The 26411-nt window shown below is 34.9% G+C and overlaps 1 protein-coding gene and 1 pseudogene across 3 annotated transcripts; both read right to left on the minus strand.

The window, feature by feature from the left end:
* Positions 1-14117: 14117 nt before the first annotated feature.
* LOC149390664 (pyridoxin (pyrodoxamine) 5'-phosphate oxidase) lies at positions 14118-23881 on the minus strand. Of its 3 annotated transcripts, none has more exons than XR_016300143.1 (15): positions 23616-23881; positions 23362-23532; positions 23207-23245; positions 22770-22937; positions 22561-22666; positions 22170-22336; positions 21692-21934; positions 21159-21247; positions 20944-20994; positions 20750-20840; positions 20368-20472; positions 20135-20205; positions 15613-15733; positions 14820-14929; positions 14118-14436 (listed from the first exon to the last, which is right to left on the minus strand). XR_016300143.1 is itself a non-coding variant. In XM_089619441.1 (15 exons), exons 1-14 carry the CDS (start codon positions 23796-23798, stop codon positions 14863-14865), a joined length of 1644 nt encoding a protein of 547 aa, XP_089475567.1. In that variant the 5' UTR covers positions 23799-23879; the 3' UTR covers positions 14118-14436; positions 14820-14862. The 3 variants fall into 3 exon arrangements, 2 of the variants coding, with proteins under 2 accessions (XP_089475567.1, XP_089475566.1); XM_089619441.1 differs by having other exon boundaries at positions 15638-15730; positions 23616-23879; XM_089619440.1 differs by having other exon boundaries at positions 15638-15733; positions 23616-23873.
* Positions 23882-24571: 690 nt separating this feature from the next.
* Positions 24572-25509, minus strand: LOC149390665 (protein LYK2-like; annotated as a pseudogene).
* Positions 25510-26411: the final 902 nt, after the last annotated feature.

The raw sequence follows: 26411 nt of genomic DNA on the forward strand, positions 1-26411 counted from the left end.
AAATAAAGAAAAAGGGAATTAATCATAAATATAATAATAATAATAATGACTAATATATATATATATATATATATATATATATATATATATATATATATATATAACCTTAATCTTGAATTTTCAGTCAACGATAATCCTAATCGAAATTGCTTAAAAAATTATCAATTTTTTTTTAAAATTAAAATAGGTTTCAAAAATAGGATAATCATAAATTTTGTTTCATGATGTTTACAGTTTGGCTTAATTTTTCTTTTTAGTTTCTTACAATTTATATGAAATAACAAAAAAAAACCATTTAAAAAAAATTAAGTACATAGAAAGTTTTAACATTGAAAGTATTAATGGAATCACCATCTTTTAATGGTTACGTTTGACTCAGCTTATTAATCTTTATTTTAGCTTTTTCTAAAAATTAAATCATATTTAAGTGTTTTGTAAAATTACTTTTTCTAAAAATTAAAAAGTGTTTTTGAATATTTTAACTAAAAAACTAAAAGCCACAATTTGAAGCTTTTGTACGTAGATTTAGTTTTTAGCTTGTAGTTTATCTCTCTTAATCTTTTTTTTTTCTCTTACACTAACTTTTAATTCTAATTATCTTTATATGTTTTTTTCAAATAATTTTTTTGAAGACACGAAAATTTATAATTTATTTTTTACAATCTATAGACACCCACTTTGATATATTTTTTTATATAACAAAAAATATCTTATTATTATTATTAATTACATTTTATATAAATAATTATTACTTATAAATATTAATATGTATTTTACCGAACATTAAATCAGTTTTTGCTAACAGGTATAGCTATTTTACAATAGTTTACCAAACACATATCTGTTTTTTAAAACATCAGTTTTTCGTACAGATATTTTAAAATCATTTAAAAAAAAAAAAAAAAGTTACGCCAAACGTATCCATTTTCAATCGGCTAAAAAACAAATCTACCGAACGTTTTATATTTATTAAAACTTCGTTGACGTGCGGTTACCCTTATACGAGAAAGGGAATTAAAAATCGCCAACCAGTTGGACTATTTATAGTACTCAGTAGTCTCGTGGGTTTGTCGCTTGGAGAGTGTCATGCTCATAAGCCACTTAGTGCACTGACCAAATTAGGCGAATATTGGCCATAAGACATAAACAATAATCTTAAAGCATATAATATCAAGTCTATCGAAAAGGCCCTACTATATAGGGGATTAATAGTTATAGCAAATATGTCTAGGGGAGAGTTAGGCACTAGCCCAAGAATTCACATTAAAAGAAAATAGCTCAAGTTTAATTTAATTAAAAAATAGCCTAATTTATTTAATTTGACATCATATTTTCGAAATTACCATTATATATATATATATATATATATATATATATATATATATATATGTGTGTGTGTGTGTATCAAAGACACATGCTCAAACATTTAGACCCAAATTTGCTCAGACCGAAAACTCCGACCAAACTCTAGAATCTCGCCGATCCACATTCCGTCGCACCCGATTCATGTTGCAGTGTCGTCTCCGCTCGTCACCGGTCATCTCCGCTTGTCGCCAGCCGTCTCCGCTCGTCGCAAGTTGTCTCCGGTCTTCTCCGCTCGCAGTCGATCGTCTTCGCTCTTCGTCGCTCAAAGCCATCTCTGCTGCAAAATAAGGTGTAATGATATTTTCTGACTTTTTAGTTAATTAATTTATCAGAACAGTAAATTTAATTTACTGTTCGTGTTTTTATTTTTCATTTTATAAGTTAATTTTAATTTACTGTTCGTGTTTTTATTTTTCCTTTTATAAGTTAATTTAGTGTATTAAACAGTGAGATAAAATTGAATTCATGTTTGTATCTTGTCAAATGAGGTCTATTAATTCTTCAAATTTTTAGATTGTTTGTGAATCAACTCATTTGAAAATTGTGCTTATCTCACAAAAAATGGCGGGGTTTCAATCCGAAATTCGCGTAGGCTGTTTGGACTTAAGGATGGTGAATGATCGGATTGACAATAAATTAAATTAACTAAATAGAAAATTAAATTAACTATGAAGTAAATAAAATTTATTTTAAGATTTTTAAGTTAACTACATATTAAATCAAATTAACTTCATTGTAAATTAAATTAATTGAAATATTAAATTAAATTAATTGGAAGAGTAAATTAATTAACTCCTCTTTACATCGGTATAAGTGTATTTACGAAAATATATGGACTATTTATCTAATAAAATGAAATTTGGACTAAATATTTAAAAAGATGTAAAAGATTTGCTAGTTGATATGTATTAGAGATTATTAAAGAGAAAAAGCAAAGGAGATATGTATGTCACTAGTGCCCTTCGGCGAGGGAAGTCTACGTGCCCTTCACATGTTCAACATAAGTTGGGGTCCTTCACTTTTACTTGTTATTTTTTTATTTGTTTTTTTATAAATAATTTTAAGGGACACTATAATTTCTTTTTGAAGATAAGATGGAAACCCACTTTGAGTGTTTTTATTTATTTACTTATTTATTATCATTTTACATTCAGAAGGGCATTTGTGAGAGATTTTTCATGATCTCAAAAGCTAAAAGAAATGTCTACAGTCCCAATAATGATTTGACCTACTTAGGCACGAACTCTTACCCCCTCATAGATCTAATACCAGTTTTACACTCCTAATCATAAAAGCAATTCACTTGTCTTAAAAAAATCGTAGTTGTTACAGAGTAGGAAAAAACGTTTTCCAGTCTTCACGAGGATTATTTACAAGATTAGAATAGTTTATGCAATCATAAAAATAAGATTTAGTATAATAACTATCAAATCTCCTTACTTTCTATCTATCTTTATCTCTCAAAAACTAATTGAGGATGAGTTTATGTCTAAGATATTTATTAATCTTAAAATTTATCAAAATTTGAATCTAAAACATACAGTTATAAGTATTGATTACTTCCCTATTTAAAACTGTCAAAAAGATCCTCAAGTGCAATATGTGAAGGAAGTGACCATTGCGAACCACAAAGGATACGTTAGGTCAACCCTCGTTTTTATTTGTGCTCCCTTAGACTCAGAACGGCTTTAAGCATCTCAAAAGATAAAACCTCAATTTTTATGATAATATCTTTTAAGGTATTTTACACGCGATAAGACAAAAAAACTGTTGGAATAAAATGTGTCATTCGTGATATTAAAGAGTATTTAATATTATTGTATGTGTAATTTATGACATTAAAATGTATTTAATATTGGCTAATTTGTGAAAAATATATGAGCGGGGTCCACTCATCAAAAATAAAAAGTTTGGCCAGATTCTAATTTCTTGTTGCGAGAGGTTTAAGATCGATTATTTTTTTTGCCTAAATTGATGTATTGTAGCCTAATTTTTTGGACTAGTTATTTTCCTTCATTAATTAAAAACGTTTTGCATGTTTTAATTGGATTGTTAAGTGCACCGATGGGCTGATTTTACCATGCACTAATGGACATTATGGGCTGGTAACAACCATATACTAATGGGCATTATGGTTGAAGTTTTTTACACGTTTAAAATGTGTAATGTGCATAAAGGGGCAACAGTTTTGTGCCCAAAAAACGTTCAAAAAATATGCCTATATAAGGTCGGACATTTTCTCATTCTTGGCGGAGGAGAAATGAGAGAGAAATGAGCCAAAAAAAATGGCTGAAAGGCTGTAATAAACACACGAAATTTTTTTGTTCTTTCCCCTCAATTTTCTCGAGTGTGGTGGTGGTGTCTAGCATACGTTTAAGTTCGCCAGAGTTGAACAAGATAGAGCGTTGTTCATCTCGTACATCATTGTATCATGGGAAACGGTTGCTCAAGTTATTCCACCACCCGGTGGGAGAGTATTAACGCTTTAAGGATATTGTCGAACAATTACCGACGTGTTCTCCATTTCTTTTCCTTTGCCGGTTTCTTTTCGATATTCGGTTTATTTATTTTAGTTTATTTTTACTTTGTATTTCATGTCTACGTACTATGTTATTAGTTTATGATTTTAATATATTTAATTGTATTTTAACCCACTTCCTAATGTTATCTTTGGTGATCAAATATGGTGACGAATCAAATGCTAGATTTATAATCTTCAACAAAATTAACACCGAATGGATTTAACTTTTAGATATCCATTTTATGTGGTCTCGGTCAACGAGAATGTGCCTTTGATTTTGAAAGGTAATCAAAACATTGTTTAGCACTTGTGAGAGGTGTTATATGTTTTGATAACGAAGTTGTATTTCTTTGGTTCAAAGAGATCAACTATGACTCCGAAAAGAGGCTCGTGAAAACCTAAGAGATCATAAAATATGGTTGACTACCGAAAGTAAGTAAATCCTCAACCATTCTTGAGGTGAATGGCGGGAAATTATAAATAAAGTATTATCCAAGGTATTCCTTGGTATTATTTTATTAGCGATATTGACGGTCGCTGATTTACAGTTTGTTATATGAAAGAATTGGGAAACCAATACGGCGGGCGATGTTGTTGATGTGGTAATATGAAAGAATTGGAAAACCAATACAGCGGGCATTGTTGTTGATGTGGTCTCTTATGTAACTTGGTGTTTTAAACCCCATATGATTATGGCTTTCCTCCACGTTTTCTCGTACATGAATGTTTTATGACATGAACTTGAATACGTCATGGTGAATGTACTTGAATTGTCATGGGATGAGCTCTGCTATCCCGAGATGAAATGGGTTTAAATTTTCTCATATGCCCAAAATAAGAGAGAATCTTAATTATGGTAAATTGTTTAACCATGACTTGAATTGGTTTTTGAGTTCCAATATTTAATTCTTACCAAGAGTGGTTTGAATTAGGGCATGTGTTATGTGAAAGATGTCGTGGTCATCACTTCCAACATTATTATTTTTGCATTTTCTTCTTGTTTTTTGGAATGGCTACGTCATGTGGGTATTGACACAATGCAAATATTAATTTATTTGGGGAAAAAAAACTTTGATTTCAAACACATAAATGAGATTTGTGTTGAATCATTAAGTGACAAAATTCTCTCGTAATATTGAAAGATTGAAATTTTTCAATAATGGTTTATGGACCAACGAAAGGTGGAAATAATTATTTTGTGATTTTCATTGATTAAAGTAGAAAATAGTTTATTTGTTTATAAGCAATTCTGTGGCAATTGAGTAATTTGCCTTATTTAAAGTTTAATATGATGCGAAGTGATCTTAGAGATGAATATGTTAAACCATTTAAGTGTTCTACGCACGAAATGGAATTATTCACAATGTCACTCCATCATATTATCCTATATCGTATCGTGTTGTCAAACAATTGAATCACACTCTCTTCGATGAATGTGATGTTGCATAAGTTACCATAAGACATGTGGGGGGAAACCTGCATGCTGGTAATTTACCTTTTGAATAAGGTACCTTTGGTAGAAAGATGTTATATCATAATTTGAGTTATATAAAGGAAAGAAGTTTGGCACATCTAGAAAATGAAACTGGAATCATATACAGCATATTGAGTTACAATCTCTATCAGTTACAGAATTAATCTTGTTTTACATGCAAAGTGGAGGTCGTAGTAATTCTAACTTGATCTAGTGGTAATTTTATACCATCTCTATAGTAAATGTCATTGATTCAATCTCGCTTTTGGTTGCATTCTTCATTGAATATGCACATATTGGCGATGCATATTGGTGCATTGTATGTGGTTTGAAAGACCTCGATAAGCATAATGATTCATTTATTGAATAAAAAAATGCTTCGATCTTCGAGCATGCATTTCCTTATAAGTCTAAGGTAGATGAGCCGAGCTGATCAAATCAATTTTTTGAGGTTATTGAGGAAATAACTTCATAACTTGATAATGAGCCCGAAGAAGAGATAAATTCTAAATGACTTACATGAAGCGAATAAGTTTGGTGGAAATGTCATTTGATTATGAATTTCTGACCTATATATGCTAGAGAGTTTATCTCTAGCATGTTAAGAGTCTTTAAACTCTTTTGAGAATCATTTATGACTTACGCCATAAGAAGTGAAAGAGACTCTATCACACTTGGAAGTTGGTTAATCTTCTTCCTAAGTAGTAAAACACTTGGTTCAAAGTGTATCTTCACGAGGAAGATGAAAGTGGATGACTTAAATGGTTAATTACAAGACGAGACTTGTAATAAAATGTCATAAGACATCTAGAAAGTCTTGACCACTTATGTATTCTTCCGTCACGAGAATAACTTCCATTATAATGATAATTTCGTTTGCGACGTTGCATAATCTTGAAATTCGTCATAAGGATGTAAACTTATTTTCCTTGATAGATATCTTGACAAAATCTATGTTAAACAACCCGGTGTTTGTATTGCGCCTAGGCAAGAAAGGAAAGTATGTAAGTTGGTCATATCGCTTTATGATCTCAACGAAAGGCCATGATAATGGCTTAAGAAAATTGACTCCATTAAAATGTCAATTGGATTTGAGATCCATGAGTTTGAAAAATGAGTATACACTAAACATGGTGATATGATTCCGTATTTATATGTTGATGGCATACTTATTATGAGTTATTATGATCTCATGTTCAAATATACATGATATATTAAACGGTGGGCTTGATATGTAAGATATTAGACTTGCCGATGTAATATTGGGTGTCTAATTTACATGAACGTCTAATGGGATTGTCTTGAAACGGTAACACCTTGTTGACAAAATTTTGGACAAGCTTGAAAATGACCATTCTAGAATTTCTAGATGTCATATTGAAGCTAGAAAATGCTTGTCTGAGAATAAAGTAGAAAACATCTCTTAAATTGAATAGGTGAGAGTGTTAGGGAGTCTCATGTACTTAGTAACTTGTACATGATTAGACTTAGCCTACACTGTGAGTAGATTGGCTAGATATACGAGTATTTCGGGTTTTGAACACTGGAAATAGAGCATGAGGGTACTAAGGTATCCACGATCTACTCGTGATTATGATCTACAGCATACGTGATATTTCAAAATTCATTGAATGATTCAATAATGCGAGTTAGATATTTGAAATCCGTTGGCAGATTTGTATTCATTTGGGGAGATGAAGTTGTGTCTTTGAAATCCTCCCTACAATAAGTGATAACTAGATCCACGATGGAGTCTGAGTTTGTTACAGTGATAAATGTGACAAAGATGTTGAATCTATTTTGTAGAGGATACTCTTGACTTGTGCCTACAATATGTTTATATTGTAATAACCAATTTATAATTGGTAGAGCATATAACGTGATGAACTATCGTATGTGTAGACATTTTTGTTGGCCATATGAAACCATGAGTTAACTTCTTTTATCTGGAGTCAATTGAATTGACTATGTTCGGTCCATAGAGAGTATTGAGGATCCACTGGCCAAAGGGTTATAGACGGACCATTTAGAGAAGACATCTAAAGGAATAGAGCTTAAGCCCATGGATAATAAAGATCTTGGCTCAAAAGGATAACTAATTTTCGAGATGAAGTGAGGTCATTGTGGGGAAAGACCTTGGTCCTATTCCTATGATTAAACGATGAAACACGTACAAGGTTAAGAGTTGACCTTTTAATGATTCCGTGATATCGAACATTTTGAGATTTCGATAAAATAATTTGGGATTACTTTTGGTAAAGAATCACCTATCTTAAACAGAAGTGGGGCCGTTTTGAAAGAGAATTAATTGGGCTTCATTCTTTAGAAACTCTTGTAAAACTAGGCGAATGTTTCAGGGCCGAAATAAACATAACCAGATAACTGAATCTTGTGTCAGAAAGATATCTGTAAGAAATATGTTTATTGTTTATACAAAACGACTAATAGTTCAAAGACATCGCGTCTACTGAGTAGTCAGTAAACATGGTATACTTACGCGAGACAAGGTTCAAGGGTGCCTACCTATCCTATACTGATTTTGACCATGGAAGCTATCACATACCGAGATGGGTCATTTCCTGTGTGGATTTAACTCAATTTCATTCACGCGGGGGATTGTTGTAATAGAGTGTGTAATTCATGAAATTAAAGAGTATTAATATCATTGTGTTGTAATCCATGACATGAAATAGTATTTAATACTGGCTTATTTGTGGAAAATATTTAAGTGAGTTCCACTCATCGTAACCGAAAAGTTTGACCAGATTTTTATTCCTCATTGCGAGAGGTAGAAGATCGGTTATTTATTTTCCTAAATCAGAGCTAAGATGAATGAGAAATTGATTTCAAAGTGTGTTTAAAAACATCAAAATTCTTAAGGAATCTGTTTGTGTTGTGGTCTAATTTTTAAGAACGTTTTGTATGTTTTAATTGGGTTGTTAAGTTCACAATTGGGCTGATTTTATCATGCAATAATGGGCATTATGAGCTGGTAACAATCATACACTAATGGACATTATGGCCGAACGTTTTTAGACATTTAAAAGGTTTAATGTAATGTGCATTAATTAAGGGGCAGCAGTTTTGTGCCAAAAAAATGTTCAAAAAAATAGGCCTACATAAGGCTGGACGTTTCCTCATTCTTGGCAGAGGAGAAATGAAAGAGAAATTAGCCAAACAAAGGGTTGAAAAGCTGTAGTAAACAGACGCGAAAATCTTTCGTTCTTTCTCCTCATTTCTCTCGGTGTAGTGATGGTAATCTGGCATACGTTCAAGTATGTCGAAATTGAACAAGATGGTGTGTTGTTCATCTCGTACGTCATTGTATCCCGGGAGATGGTTACTAAAGTTATTCCAGCACCCAGTGAGAGAGCAATAATAACGCTTTAAGAAAATTGTCGAACATGCCTCGACGTGTTCTCCATTTCCCTTTCTTTGTCGAATTTTGGTGATATCCGGTTTATTTATTTTAATTTATTTTTAGTTTGTATTTCATGTCTACGTATTATGTTATTAGTTTCTTATTTTTATCTATTTAATTTTATGAAAATTTTATTTTTTTCCACCTATTATTAGCTATATGGCTAACAAAAACATGGTTTTAAATTTCATGATTCGTTTTACACTCTATCACAAAATCTTCCTATTTTAGTTTTAATTTTAATGATAAATTTGTAAATTATCATAAATCCTTATGAAAGTGTGTGTATAACCAAAAATTGACATACTTTGTCACATCGCACCTCTGATTTTACTGTTAGTCCGTGTACAGCATATACATATTATATATATATATATATATATATATAAATTAAAAGTTTGCGGCTTTTGCAAAAAATGTGCGATTATTATGCATTTGAGGAAAAATGATATTTGATTTTTGCGATATTTTGTGGTTTATGTGCGATTTTTGCACTGTGTCCATAGTATTTGTGGTATTTGTGAAAAGGGGAAAAGGTGACAAAAATACTCAACGTTTAAACAAAACACTACTTATATGCTCATTCTTTTTTTCTTGGGCAAAAATTATTGGGGAATCAAGCGCGTATCAGACACGAACAATCGCTCTGATATCACTCGTTAAAGATGATTCTCCCATATAACCATATTAATGCGGAAAAATAATTAATTACGCTGATCATAAGCTAATTAAATTATGGTTATAATTAACAAGATCTGGTTATGTTTAATTAATTTAATTCGCGAGAGCATATTTATCAAGCAACCGATTTGAAGAAAAAAACGAATACTTACATTGATTTTCGGTTCAGCTACAGAACGCTCCTAAACCAATCGCGTACTCCTTGCGTCGTCTTGATGAAGGACTCGAGGATGACACCTTAGTCTTCCGAAACGTAATCTCTGAGACAAATAAGAAAGATGAGTGGGCACAGTCTTTATCTCACTAGATGAGAAATGTGGTGTTTCAAATCTCGCTCTTATTTTACTAAGAATGGAAACGAATTTCCGAGGGGGAGAGGCAGAAAATTTCGCACGGCCAAGAGGGAGAGCCACGAAATTATTAAGTCAAAATCCTTCTTTTTTTCATGCCTTCTCATGGACCCCAATTTATAGTAGTAAAAGGAGATATTCATGGAACCTTCCAGAATATATTATTTCCTTTTATTGTGTTCACACTAGAGGATATAATCTAGGCCATTGGATCTCAACAAGTGAATCCTACTTTTTCTCTCATCCATCAGATAATTATCTATGGGATATTATTCTCTATTTAAATAGAGAATATTTTATTTAGTGAGATAGTAAAGGAGAATATATTATTTCCCTTTAAATATATTCTCCTAAATACTTTCCTTTAAATAAGGAGAGAATAAAAGACAATATCTTATATTATTCTCTCTCATTTAGTTAAACAACTAAAGAGAAAATATTGGTAAATACTAATGTCATAAAAGTCGGATTTAGGCACACGGCCAAGGCAAATTTGCGCAACTCCCATGCCAAAATTCCCAAATCCGATTTTCATATATTGTGCAAGGCCCAATTGCTTAAAACCCAATTAATTATTTATTTACTTAGTCCGACAACAAACAAATAATTAATAATTGATTATTTACTTGATCCAACAATAAATAAACAATTCTACCGTAAATATTTATTTAATTATGCGAATACCCGTTTTCCAGAATTAATGCTGTCAATCACAATTACAGCAAGTGAGATTAATAATGATAAACATTATTATACGAAAGTTCTTATCCGCATTTATCAGACCCGAATCGGGGACTATGGACCTAGTAATAGAAGCTTAACAAATCCGATGAAAAAGACGAAATAGTCATTTTCCTTTTTCCATCGATTCGTCTAATCTTGGTCAAATACTCCACTTTGTAAGCCAAGAATGAACTCTCCTTTAATACTAGAATTATATTTACTCATCGTGACGAGTGTCCACTGATATAGTCAGTTCGTGATCAAGATCCTCCAGGTTCAACCCGTGTCAAGAGAAGTCAATTTTTTCCGTTATACTTCTCTTGATACATATCAGCCCTAAGCATTGTTGTTTCCCCAGCGAAAGATTATTTCGAACGTTACTTACTTCGAAAGTGTTAGCAATCTATCGGTTCTGGAATCAACCCTTAGGTGAGTGAACATTAGCCTTCTTTCAGGAAGGCTGGATTCCGTATCTGTAAATCACTTCCCACTCGAATCATGCTCTGAGAGACTCCCAAGACATAAGTTGTGATTAACATGGATAGCCTTTTAGCGAATGAGTCAAAGAGCTCAGTAACATGACCCAGTGTCCATGATCACTACAGGATTCAGATCAAGTCTCACTGTGACCATCATAGCGGCCTCGGTTAGTGTGTCGTAACGGTCCTTAAACGACACATCTACAACCAAGACCTGTCCAAGTCGAACACTTACCACAAGTGTAGAATGCTTCCACATAGTGATCAGCCTTCACCTATGTGTTCCACATATATGACTTTAGATATAGCTTTCCAGGCATATATCAGTCATCGACCTCGTTTTAGCTCACCGCCTGAACTCAGGTGCCCAGCACGTGACTCAGTTTAATACGGAGGCTATGGAAGATAGTTGTTATTGATTCTAATTGTTTAGAAATCAACTCACTAATCATATAATGCTAATAAAGTAATCTTATTATCGAATTTAGTAATCATTTGTTCATTATCTTCAAGTGGGCAATATTCCCAACAAAAATATTTAAAGTTTCAAATTTAGTTACACGTAAATACTTTGCCGTTAAAATTTATGTTTGAACTTAATGGTCCGAATAGTAACGGACTCAATATAACGTAACATGTGGTATTTTTGCTAAATAAAAAAAAATTGAGTATATAAATAGTATTTTATATTGAGTATTATTGCCACTACTTTCTCTTGCAAAAATATTGCCAAATTCGACCTTACTCGGTGGAGAATATCAAATCGCTCCCTAATTTTGTGAGAAGTGGGATATCATATCCCACGCGATATTTCAAACCTTGATGACAACGAATAAAATCTATTTTTTTCAATTTCTTAAGTTATATAGAGAGAACTCCATTGAATTTTCAAAACTTTCTACGTTCATGATTTGAGAGAGAGAGAGAGAGAGAGAGAGAGAGAGAGAGAGAGAGAGAGAGAGAGAGAGAGAGAGAGAGAGAGAGAGAGAGAGAGAGCAAAATAATATTTTAATCATTTTCTTTTCGAAGTATTTTGAAAATTCCTCACCTCAGGTGTGCATATTAGTTTTTAGAATATACTTTATATAAGTTATTGTGACCTTTGAGTAAGACGTCTTGTTTTATCAACATTACACGTTTTATTAACTGTCAAATTATAATAAAGTAAATTATAATCACATTTTGTGAGAACAATGATCCAATTTCAAAACTTTTCAGATTCGATCTCTATCTACATATTATTTTTCATATCATGCTCAATCATGGAATCATTCTTTATAAAGTTGCTGAGTTATATACAAGGGTACAGTTTGTTTGAACTTTTTTACATTAAAAATATATGTGAACCCTTAATATATTCAAAATTCTCATAAGGAAGTGGAACTTACAACTTTTGAAAGAAAGTCGTTGAATCAAATTGGCCTTTCAAATAAAGTAGCGTCAGGATTTAATTTCACCTGGTCAAAAGAAAATGAAAAGGGAAAAAAAAAATATATATATATATATATATTTTATATATATATATATATATATATATATATATATATATATATATATATATATACACACACACACACACACAACGTGGAACCCATTTTGGCGTGATAGCTATGAGTCATGACCTTCCTAAATACAATCAATGATATTCTCGTAAAGAAACAGCCATAAAAGAACCTCCAAAGTAGTTCATATCAGCCTTATTCTATTTGGAAGAGCAAAGGGACTTCACTTTTATTGGGAGGATTGTATTTCTCTTTTGTTTAATGTTTTGTTAGAGATTTTAAACGTTCATCAATCACCTTTTAGACATAAAAAATAAAAAATAAAAACTAAAAAATAAAAAAAAATAAAAACATGTTTCGTTGATCACAGATTCGCAGTGCTCCAATTGCCACTCCACCTGTTATAGCACATAAATTGATAAAGGGATGTGGGCTGAATAATATTAAGAAAATGTACTTTCTCAAGCAATAGTTTTATCTCGAAATTTGAACCGAATTACTCCTAAACCATTTCCAATCTAAAAACTTTATAAATACAGTTTTTATACTTCAAATGTAATTTATATCATTTTCAATTCAATACTCCGTTTTTAACACAAAAAAAAATATATTCCACATTTTCTTTAATATTTTAATAATTTTAATTTGATAATTATTATATTATAATTCATACACAATCTCATTTTGTCACTTCTCATTCCATTATAAAGTAAGTTAGAGATAGGTTTTACTGTTCATTCGATTACAAACAGCTAAATTGGAATATAGCACACTCAAAATCAATGAAAAATCCACTATGGAGAGCTTCCATGGAACCCTTGACAAATTATGAATACAGACGTTTCATTTCATATATTTTTTATTATTATTATTTTGGATTAAAATGCCCTCATATATGACAAAAAAAAATTACTTGAATCTATTTCACCCCTTTAGCCTCCATCCCTTACGATCTACTTTTTCACTTTCAAAAGTCAAGCACATTCAAAATCAATTAGAGAGACAAATGAGATAGATTCATGATATTGAGAGTAAAATATAGTATATAAAAAAAAAATTAAAAAAAAATAAATAAATAAAAAATTAAAAATAAATAAATAAATAAAAAATTACAGTAAGGGCGTTCTCTTTTTAAAAATAAAAATAAAAATGTTTTCTTTCAACTCAAGTAAACAGTCTTTTTAGTGTCTTGCTGTACTAGACTTTTAAACAAAAATCTCGACTAAACATCATATTCATATGTATACAGAACCCCACGCAATACGTGATTGCGCTCAATAATTCCTTTCAGATTAAAAGCCTTGTCAAAACTTGATGGAAATGAAACCTCAAAAGGGGTTTATCACAAACTCATTCAAAACTAAGGGACAAAAAGAAAGAATGACAGAAACAAATGAGAATTCATCATGTTATTAAAAAAAAGTAATATAGCACTAGCTCAAGGAAAATGGCAGTTTAGCTGAGCTTGCATGCATATCTATATCCATCTATCTATTTAAACAGTGTATTGATGCAAACGTCTGATAAGTAGTAATCAAGTGAAAATGTGATGCTGACTTGACTAGTCAAGGGATGTGATGATAATTAAACCGAGAATGACGGAAGCTAGAAAGAATATATCAATCGACATTCACAAATTACAAGTGCCATAATGTCCTCGTATATGTCTCAAAAGGAACAAAGGAGTCCATACTTTACCAGTTTTTCTTATGACGAAGAAGGAAAGTAAAAACAGAAGTGCCACAAACTACACATACACCGGTTTTGGCACTAAATTATTGGCAAGCATCGTTATCTTAAAGATCTTGGAATCACTATATAACGTCATTCCAAAACAAAAGCTTTACTTATTTCTTACATCATATCCATTTCCTTCGTATTCTTTCTGTCGTCTATCCAGAATCGGTGACCATACGAACCCTACAAAATGTGAGACTCGAGAATCAAGGAAATATCAACATTTGCGCACCCCTGATTCCTAGGACTTACGTATACTTATATTTTAAAAGAACGCAAAATTGACCTATCATCCAGTGCAGTATTCCAGCTCCACATACCTACCTCTATTCCACCGAGTTCTTTGATTTTTAACCTAGCTCTAAAGAAAACAAGAGAGTTTTCAAGATCAAGTCACAAGTATAAGATCGATGAACCACTACGAATGGATTTTGATTTATATCATATTCCCTTCGGATAAAAGCCCTATGAAAATGCCTCCATAACTACTGAAGATTTCTACACGCCTCTTAATCACGCAAAAATGAAAAGGTACACCAGGGCGTAAGAAATAAATTGCTACGCACCACAGAATTCAAACTTCACAATGAAGACAGATGAACATAGTTTTCATGGAGCCAATCGCTCAACTCTCCATACTTGTTTGCCATTGTTCTCCTCCGGAGTGTATCTCAACCTGTCCCATAAACATAATAAATGACATAAACATTTTTAATGTATGTGAAACCCAAAGATAGTACAAATGTCAGACACAATTAATCTTTACAAAACACCCCATTCCTCCAGTGTTTGCATTTCATAATGTGAACATCGAAAAACTGTGAACAAGCAAGTGAAGTTGAATAAAAGAGTTGCTACTGCAAAATGGATTAAAATAGCAACAACAAAAAAAATGACTTGAGTTGCAGTTTGAGTAAGAAGATGAAAATTCCTGGGAATCAGTTCAGTTCTGTATGATCACCATATGCAATGACCACCGTGTCAATTTAAGAAAAAAAAAAATAGAACGGCATAATTTAACCCTATCTAAAGCAGAAAGCTCTTTGCTCCATTTCACAATTCTTTTATGGAAGAAGGACCCAAACAATCTAACAGTTAACAGATGTCCTAGCACACACCCCTCGTAAAGCCAAAGATTAGACTAGTTTTTCCAAAGGAGATTACATAGTTGAACATCGCTTGTAACATGGATATATGATTCCCACAAGTACGCCTTTAATTCAACAATTTAATGCTATGGGAGCGAGATAATGAAAAGCCAATGGAAAACTGAAGAGACATTTTCTTACTGTCTTTTTGGAATCAATCCCATTCACATAGCCAAGTAGCAAATATAGAATTAAAATGATGAAGAAACACCTGCTATAGATGGGATAGGAACCACCTGTCATGTAAACGAGACGTCTGTCCTTGCCAAAACTCGAATTTGTCTGGCTTAAGCCTGTATCCTCCCCAGTATGTAGGTTTAGGAATCAAACTTCTGAACATGAAAAAAATAAATAAATAAATAAATAAAATAAGAAAAAAGAAAGTGTTACCTAGGTCGTTACAGTAGCAGGCATGGTCTTTTTTCATAAGTTACACTTTATCTTTGATGCAAGATGATATTACATGAGGAAACGATATGGAATATCCATTAATTGCATTTGATTACTCTTGTCTGAGGTTTAATAAGAGTTGGTTAATCCAACTGTAAAAAACTAATGTTAGAAGCTTGATTTCTTGGTGTATGTCAACTTTTTGTGCTTTATTAGGTACACGTCATGTAGTGCGACGAGTGAAGAGAAATGGGTCAAGTTGGATAAACTCCATTGAAGTTAGCTGAAAATAGACTGCAGTACACCATACCTGCACCAACCTTACCCGCGTAACTCCCCAAGACTACCCAACTCGTCCAATAAATTCCATCTTTCCTTTGACATACACGGTTCGCAAGCTCCGGAAAACCAAAACGAATCGTCCTTCATAAACTTGATGGAGATTACAGAAAATCTCCTACTAAGCTGTTAATGACTTTGACATTATGCAAATCCCGAATCATAAAAAGCCTACAACCATTCCAAGTTCGGTGAGTAAAATCCACTTCTTCAATCTCGAACTCCAAAAACTCCCACATATCTTCTACCCTCTGTTGTTTTCCCAAGTTTCTAGAGCACCACGATGTATGGGTTCACGCTACTTACTAGGGCTTTAATTCCTCTGCACTTGTCGGGTTGACCCGAACTTGTAACATTCCATGAAACGATTAATATTAGGGTCCATTAGGAAAATAGCCAACTTAAACGTTTGATATTGCTAAATAGCCAACGTTTGATATATCTTAGGTAAATAATCACTTTCAATACCAAACGGCTAGTTAAGATTTATGTCTGAAAGTGCCTATTTACCTCAGATTTACCAAACATTGGCTATTTAGCAATGTCAAACGTTCTAAGTTAGCTATTTTCCTAAATTTTTGGTAATATTAATATTTTTCCTCTGTCAGCCCCAGGCCCTTAGTCCAAACCTCATCTGGAAGTCCAAATTCGTCAACTCTCTTTGCTCCCTTTTAACCGATATACTTTTGCCCATCCACCCTCTCCAAGCGAGGCCCTGCCGATCTTGGGTAGCACTCGGGCATTCACAAGTGCCTCGCATGGGAAGCATGAGGCGAGAGGGCTCATAGCTCGGTAGGTGCATAAGACCGAAGCCGTTTCGTTCTTCTCTTTTTTGCAAATTTGTTGATTCTTCAATTCTGCATGAGCTACGGCCAAGGCCAAGCCCTCTAGGGCCGATTTCGCCCTCGTCCTCAAAGAAAAACTACGGGTCTTCAAAAGAGCCGTCCTCTAGCAAAGAATCCCTTTCGTGATGGCCATAATCTCATCTAAACAGAGATGTTTTCTCCTTATCGCCACTACGCCATCTTCACGAAAATCATCTACCATACACCCTTTTAAGACGCCCTGTGTATCTGGATCACTATCACTACCACAATTTTTTCCTGTATCAACGTGATTTCTCCTACTTCACTGTTAAAACCATTCCATTCATGATCATAGTCATGCAAAACTTCTTTTTTCTTAGGTTTCAATCTTCCGTCATTCCTTTGGTGCTCTTTTATCCTCGGTTTCATTCTGCTTGAAGACCTTAAAACTGTTTCCGAGAAAGTGGCCCCATTTTGCTCATCATGGCACAGAAAAATTGATCCAGCATCTAAGTGGACCTGCAGAGGGAGGCCTGCCAACCCAACAAGCGGAAGGATTCCAACAGGCCTGCCAGACGGAGGGTTCCCCATAAGAATCGGTCTCGTTTCAAGACTAGTGGGCCTCAGGGAATTGAGGGTTTGTTGGGCTTCCTCTAAAAGCTCGATGTTGTCTACATCTTGTGCTCGCAAATCGATTCACTGGGATTCCTCTCGGACTGAACATTTTGTTTTTTTATGCGTCACCATTATTGAGTTAGACCCTTTATTCGAAGCCGATTCATTCCGAAAGCTACCCACATTTTTTTTCTTCTGCCGTCTCTCTCTAAAATCGTGATAAGACTTTAAGATTCCTTAAATTGAGTTTTCGGGCGACCTCTATATGATGATACCCATCAATCGTGCATCTGCCACTTAGGTGGAACAGACACAGATAAGAAATTCCCATACAAGGGACATAAACTTGACCTTGGGCCTTTACGCTTACTGTGGGTACTTGAGAAAAGGCATGAGAAGTGTCCTTTACAACCTGGAGTAGACCCTCACACTTTTCCCCTATGACTTTCAAAGAGTGGTAGTTCCACAAATCGAGTGGGAGTCATTCTATCACAAACTAGCAGTCTCAGACAGCTAGTCTGTTGCTTGTCCATTGTTCCCACTATGAATATTTACTGAGTACTTCGATATTATGCCTATGAAGAAACACCAATGACTCATCCAATAACCAACATTCTATCACAATCTAACTGTCTCTGAAAGCTACTATGTTGCTTGTCCATTGCTCAATGAGCGCTTGTCCATTGCTCAGTGAGCACTGCGATATTATGCCCGTGACGAACCACCTAGTATTCAGAGCTTCGCCCGACTAAGCCCACGAGACCCTGGTAGTTTGACCGATAGACCTCCCAGTTGCCCCAAGTTCATTAGTTTATGGGAGATTGAACCTGAGACCCTGAACGTATCCACACATTGCAGCATTCAACCTTACCACTAGACCAACTCCTTGTGGTTAACAACAATGATTTTTCCAATAACACGTTGATCTTTTCTCTCTGTGACATCAGATTACGGCCTTGTTGACAGAAATGGGAGCACAATAAATTTTCCTCACACTCGCTGCTCCTACATTTTTGCTAATGACGCCTCGTGACTCTGTACTAACCAGTCTTTTGATGATGATGATGATGATGATCGACAAATTACATCCACCAACTAACCATATCCCCTGAGTACAAATTACCTTATGATGTTGTCTACTGTATTATCCATTCTCCCCTAGACTGCAGCGCGCATTGTACCTACCATTGAGGATGATACTCAAGGCTCATACGAGCTTTCGGCAGACCGATCTACGACCTCTTTCAGGGACAAGAATCATCTTACCTTCTCAAAAACAGTGAATATGCTCCCCTTAAACCTTCTCCTGTACTATCAGATGCCCCACTTCGAAAACCTTCACTGCTGTATCCCTCTGCATCAACATATTGAAACCATGCTATTGCTCTCCCCAGACGATTGAAACATATTTATATCCCTGCCAATAGAAAGACGAAATAGTTTGCTATCTAATCTCAAGTCAGGTACAAATTAACTATAGTTCGTAAGGCCATTCTAGTAAATTAGAAACGAGCGTAGGCAGAACACCAACAGAATTTAGAGAGGAGTGAGGAGAGAGAAGAGAGAAGACAGCAGTGTCACTTTGATAGTCAAACTTTCTTTTTGATGCCTTAACCGCTTATCCCCCTTTTTTCTTAGAGAAAACAGCAAGTCTATTAATTAATATAGAAAACCTGGCGAAAGGCAGGGCACATTATAGAGAAAGTGAAAATGGTTTACACCCAAAGAACCGGACCATTTGCAAACCAACACACCTACCCAGAAGACTAGGGGATACCACCCATGAATATATCCAAGGTGCTAACAGTGACCCATTTAAAAATCGTTTAGGAGGTATAGTCATAACCAAAGGATTCATTCATCAATATAATTGTTTCTCAACTAATTTACTTGCCACTTCATGTACAACACTTGATTTTGATTTTGTCTGATTTCATTTTATTATTAGAAACTCAAAATATTTACAGGCTTTGGTAGTTGAACTGTCGATTAATAATCCGCATCGGAAGGACATTTTGATAGACCTCCGATCAAGCTGACGTACATCAGGCGCAGTGGCAAGAAGTTCACTCAGCATGAAGGCAGGGACAACAAGGTCTTTCCGTGGTATACAAAGGAGCCAGGGGCAGAGTAGTCTTTTATGTGTGTGTGAGAGAGAGAGAAAGAGAGAGAGAGAGAGAGAGAGAGAGAGAGAGAGAGAGAGAGAGAGACAGAGAGAGAAGATGATGATGATGATGGGAAAAAAAATGGCTGTGAGGTAATGAAAGATTTACTCGGATATTTTGAGAATATATTGGAGAGGGCAGGTATCTCAAAGAACCTGCAGCTGTATTCGAAACATTGTTTGTAATTGTTCTTTTTATTCGCAATATCTATTTTACTTTACACATAAACTTTTTTTTTAATCTATATGGAATTGTTTGGATTGTATCACATTTTCCTATAATATTTTTGTGAATTAGCAAGAGTAACATATGATGCAAAAAACATATTATTACAAACAAGGAACTCCGGGACAAAACTCAAAACCTTAAATATAAATTTCCATATACTCCCAGTAAATATGATCATGATATGACTTACCCATCGGAGTACTTCTCCTCTAGTTCTTTGTACAAGTTGTGTAGAACATTCCTTCCAGGTACGACAGTGCTCTGCAAAGACAATATGGAAATATTTTAATTGTTTTTCAGTATAAAAAATAGTACAGTTAGAGGTCCCTTTTTTTATTTATTTTAGTTTCCATTGAAGAAAAGGGAACCCAAGAAATTTATTTTTATTATATAAATAAAACAGACTACTGAGAATAAAAAAACCTGCTTGCTAACTATTGCTCCAATCTGACTGCCTCGTGGACGGCTGTGGAAGTATTTTTCTGATTCCTCATCAGAAACTTTCTGAACAGGCCCTTCCACTCTTACCTAGGGATCACCAACTAGGATTAGTAATGATCTGTAACAATGAATGTTATTAATTTCTAAAATCTTCAGGGTTAAACTGATACATGTATGCCTTGATGGAACCATCCTAACATAATTTATTTCACTTTTACAACTTTTAAGGATGATAGAGACCGTTAGAAATATTTATACTATAAGTTACAACGTGTGTTTTCTGTAATAAATGACAGCTTTGCTTATAAAATCAATATACTAGAAAACAGTTGGCAAATATGTGACACTCATAAGTTCAGTTTACCTGCCGGTTTAAACCATCCCAGTAAAAAAGAAGTGCTGCATGGGGATTTTCTGATAACTCATGAGCCTTTTGACTTTCATAGTTGGTATACCTGTACATAATAACGGCTTAAGAATCTCGAAAACCTTCACAGAAAGTGCATGTTATCTATACAGTTATGCGCATTTGATAGCGAAAGATATGACAGTACAAACCAGACAAATCCACTCTCATCGAATCCTTTCAGCAATACCATTCGTGATGAGCTGCATAAACAGTCATAACAAAAATATAATACAATCACAAGGGGGATGTAGCTAAAAACAACTCTCTTAGAACTGTCCATGTACATCCGAACTGTTAAATTGCATCAATAAATAGATGCTACTACCATCAATAGAGTCAAGACAGCAAAAAGAAAAGAAATTACGGTTTTCCACTCTTGCCAGCAGTTGATATGGCCATGGCATTTGGTTCTCTTAATCCCGCAGCCACTGCCTCTTCAAACCATTTACGAAACTGGAATATAGACGGTGTGTATCAGTATCACACACACACACAAATTTTTTTTTTATATATACACACACACACACACACACACACACACACAGATATTCCTTGCTCATTATCAGAAAATCACTTATTCACAAATCTCCTATGGGGCTAATAGCTTTCATTTCCCATCTCATGGAAAACCTTTTTCGCTCCGCTTAGCCCTCTCTAGGGGTATTTTAGTGATAGGTTGTATAGGAACTGGACGATCCTATTCGGTCAAATACCTAGCGACAAACTCCTATGTTCCTTTCATTACAATATATATACACACATATGTGTGTGTGTGTGTGTGTGTGTGTGTGTGTGTGTGTGTGTGTGCAATCTGATATGGCAATATTGCAATTTAGGAGATGAACAGTACTATATACAGAAAAAGGTTAACAATAAACAACATTACTTGAGTAGTACCTGATCAACTGGGTCAGACTCCACCTGTTCCTCATGGAACTCCGGCGATATGTAATTTTCTCTCAGAGCTGACACATCAATCTTCTCAAGTTTACCAATCCGGACACACATTGAAGCTCCAGGATACGAAGGAAGTTGAAGTTTGTATTTGTCGGCAATGAATGGCGGGACAAACCTGCCACCAAGAAAGTGGTGTGGACCAGAGAACTTTTTTGCACACAACTTTGGAGCAGTCAGAGAAACCTAGAAATTACTGAAAATTCATCAACAATAGCATTCACATATTTTAAATGTATCTGTCTGTACAGGGGAATGTCTGTTTGTGATTCTGTGAATGTATCTGAATGGATGCACATGTAGCTGTAACGATATTATGAGAGTGAAACTCTTTTGGATGTCAGATTGGAAGAACAACACTAATGCACACACACACACACACACACAAAAAAAAAAAAGAAAAAAAAAAGAAGAAACCTACCAACATGTCTGGCCTAATGCCTTCACCACCAACATCTCCCTCTTCAACATGCCACCCAGAAGGAATATCCACCGAGACAATAGGAGGAGTTTTTTTGCTCATTTGATCATAATTACGCAAAGAAATAAGCATTTGGAGCAAACCATCAAAAGGTGGCCTTGGAGAACCTGGCAAATAAAACATGGCAGTTAGAAGGAAGAAAAAAACCAATGCATGTGGTTGGTCAAATTTGTCAACATATCCGCTTCTATTTATTTCCAGTTTTATTTTCATGATCCACCATGCATCAATTATGCATATCTATGAATACATGAATGTCAATACGTAATAGATTTTTCTAAGAAGAAATCCGTAAGGCTAAGTTTAACCAAACAAACAGGATAGAAATTACCATGGTATGAAAAACCAAACATCGCATCCAAAATAACATCAAAGTCTTCCGACAAGTCTAATGGCAAATCTTCAACCGAGATTAAAGGAACCGATAATGATTCCAGCTACAAAATCTCATTCAGATTAGAACCCCAACAAACTACATATAAGAACCTCGAAGTGGTAAGTAAAAAAATAAACAAGGGGTTTGGAATTCCGATCCAGCACCTGAGTAACTAGTCCAGTATACAAAGGCTTCTGAGTACGCTTTGGATAGCAAATGACTGGTTTGTATCCGAAGTGATACAAGTGGCGAGCAGCCACGAGACCATCGCCACCATTGTTCCCAGGGCCACAAAGAGCAAGCACACGCCTGTATTCGCTCGCTTTGTACACCTAATAGAATGAACAATTCTAAGCTTCATTGTAGCATAACATGTCCCAAACCAGAGTCCAGAATTTGTAGGAGTATATTTCAACTAGCCACCAATGCCTTCTTATGAACAACGCGAAGCTTAGCTTCGATAAAAATAAAAAAATAAAAAACAAAAACTAATGTGTAGTTCATAAAGGTGATAATTACAGTCAAAAAGAAGAAAAAACTAGATTCCCCAAGCTAATCAATGATCATAAATTAAGAACAACAAAACAATAACAATTCTCACCTCGGCGATTGAAGCAGCAACGCTCAAACCAGCCAATTCCTGAAGCAGAAGGAGAAGAAATCAGCAAACGCCAAATCACTTTGTTTTACAACGACAACAACAACAACAAAAAACCGAATACGAAATTGATCAGAAAAGAAGAAGATGAATCTAACCATTAATTGATCGACAGAGAAGCCAAGAGGACCCATAAGAGTCTCATCGATCTCCGCAGCTTCTCGCTGAGTCAAATACGTAATCGTCTCCGGATTTGGCATACCTTCGGTTCTCGGCTTCGAACAATACGCCGCGAAAATGCCTAACCTCGGGATTGCCTTGACGAGAGCCTGAAACACGAACCGTGAAATACGAATTGTTAACCAGAGAGAGATAGAGAGAGCGCGCTCGAGAGAGAGAGAGAGAACGTTACGTGAGAGAGAAATGGATGAGGATAGTTGTGGGGAGAGAAAGAGAGATGGGATTTGGGTTTGGTAATGTTATGGAGAGAATGACAGAGATAGTTATTGGGACTGAGAGCGAGTGAGTGTGACTGAGTTTGAGGGAAGAGAAGGCACATTGTTCTTCTTCTTCCTTCGCGAACCAACGACCACATTACTATTGTTTATTGCGCTTTTTTTTTCTTGGTATTATTTGTTTATAATTATGGTTTAAGTTTAACCAACGAGCTCAGAATATTTTTTGGTCCGAAATGAAAAAACAATCTCATAATAGATTATTGTTGTACTAGCATGCGTATGATACTATTATGAGATAATTATTAACATTTGACGATATGGTGACACTACCTGTTTTAAGGATAAGTAAAGATACTAAACAAATCTCAGAAGTATCCAATGATCTCCTTGCCTCGCCCAAATCACTTAATTTCGGCTCACGTCCGCAAAGCAAGGGTGCGTGGAAGTCAGAGAGAAGGAATAAAGAGAGAAGAAATCAAAAGCATAGGTTAAATTATAAGCTAAAGAAAATAAGTTCGTCGTTGGCCTTCTATTCTCAAGTAACACGTGGAGCCGAAGAAGAACGGAAACTTCTATTCCACAAGCTAAACTGAAAACTTGTATAACAGTTTCAATGTTTCATATATCTTCTAATTCCATAAACAATAGTGAAACGGGAGTTCTTTTATCTGTAGTGTTGTATCAGGAACATGAATGCATTTTATGTTGGAGAAAATGGTGATAATAATACCCAATGTTTAATCAAACCATGACTTATATACTCAATCTTTTTATTCTTTGGCAAAAATACCTAACGTTACTATTTTGCCATCCGTTACTACTAAGTCTGTTAGTATATAAACGGAGATACACGTGTCATTATCTCATTAAAAATAACTATTTTGTTTCAATTAAATGTGATAAAATAAATTTAATAACAACTCTGGGTCCAGCTGAGGAAGCAATCGCAGGAGGCGATGAACTGGCTCTTGATCGCCAGACCGCCGTGGAGCCAATCTTTCAGCGACCCGTTCGCCGCGTACTCGAACACCAGAAACGACGACGTTTTGTCGTAATTCGCGCACGTGCCTAATATCCTCATCAGATTCGGGTGTTGGCGGTGGATTATCCCGAATTCGAGATCGACGGCTGAGATCGCGTCTGGACTCACGCGCTTGACGGCGATGTCTATTCCGTTGAGACAGCCGTGGAAAACTGAGCCTTCGATGTGGTTCCCTTGGCTGAAACCCTCGGTAGCTTTCCAAATCTCCTCCGCCGTGAAATTCTCGACGATCGCCGTCGGTTTCCTGGGCGTGACCACCGAGCCTTCGAGATTGCTCTCGAACGAGACTTTCTTGTCGCTGGTCGTCCTCACGCTCAGGCTCAGCTGTTGAAGCTCCAAATCGGAGATCGCTTTCATCTTATTCTTCATCTTCTTATTCATTCGGATCAGCAGAAACGCCGTCGCGCCTGCGGCGATGACTCCGACGAGAACTCCGGTAAGAACTGCCACGTAGACGCCGACCTTCCTTCGCATCTTCGGCCTCTGCTTGTCGTATCCGCCACCGAAGAAAGACTTCTTACTCACCGGAATTATAATAGAAGTCAACGGCCTCAAGCTCGCCACGTTGACCGAGCGATGGCTTGCTCGGTGGTGTTGAACTCGATCGCCAAGGAGGAAAAAGTGTCGCGTATAGCCACTGGGTAAGTGATGAAGAACAAAGTGTTATTATTGCTCGTCGTCGTCGTCGAAGGACAATGACACGTGTATCTCCGTTTATATACTAACAGACTTAGTAGTAACGGATGGCAAAATAGTAACGTTAGGTATTTTTGCCAAAGAATAAAAAGATTGAGTATATAAGTCATGGTTTGATTAAACATTGGATATTATTGCCACCATTTTCTCTTTATGTTGTTAAAGAAAACAAAAAATAATTAATTGTTCACATATTTTCATAATAGAACATTTCGTTACAGATAGAATTAAAATTTCGGCTTTGTCTAAATGTCCTTATTTAGCCTCAGAAACATTTAGACAGAGCCGGAATTTTAATTCCATCTGTAACGAAATGTTATATTCCGAAAATATGTGCACAGTTAAATTTTTTTTTCTTTAACAACATAAAATGTATTCACATTCCTGATAGAACACTATAGACAAAAGAACTCGTGTTCCACTATTATTTATGGAATTAGAAGATATATGAAACCGTTATATAAGTTTTCAGTTTTACTTTTAGTTTGTGGAGTAGAAGTTTTACTGAGACATCGTGGTGGACGTTGAGGCATGCAGAGGAGGCGATGGATGGCACGACATGAGGAGTATACAATGAAGGAAGATTGTGTATACGTAATATAATGAGTAGTTATGTAAGATGAATAAGTGATTTTTATGAGTTTCTCCGGTCATACAATACACATATTTGAGTATCAAATCGCTTAAACAGACCTCATACTCTATCTTCCTTACAAATTCACCGGAAATATATTTTAAATCAAAGCTTATTAATTAATGTATAATTTTTTTCGTTTGTGAAAAGGAGAAGTTTGGGTTGGAAATAACTTTTGGAATAAAAATATGATAGATTGATTAAGGTGATATTTTATTTTGAGAGTTATTTTTTCTATATTAGAGAAACACGTTGAAATGACTATTATTATTAGTCTATCTCTCGACACATAAAGAAAAATTACTTAAATATTTTATAAGGTTCAAATTGTTTTTTTAGCACTCAAATCTTCAACCCCAATCTATGAATCTTGACTAC

Source organism: Urtica dioica, chromosome 7, assembly GCF_054948205.1.
Source record: "Urtica dioica subsp. dioica isolate 48M chromosome 7, U.dioica_male_clone48M_v1_H2, whole genome shotgun sequence".
NCBI classification, from domain to species: domain Eukaryota; kingdom Viridiplantae; phylum Streptophyta; class Magnoliopsida; order Rosales; family Urticaceae; genus Urtica; species Urtica dioica.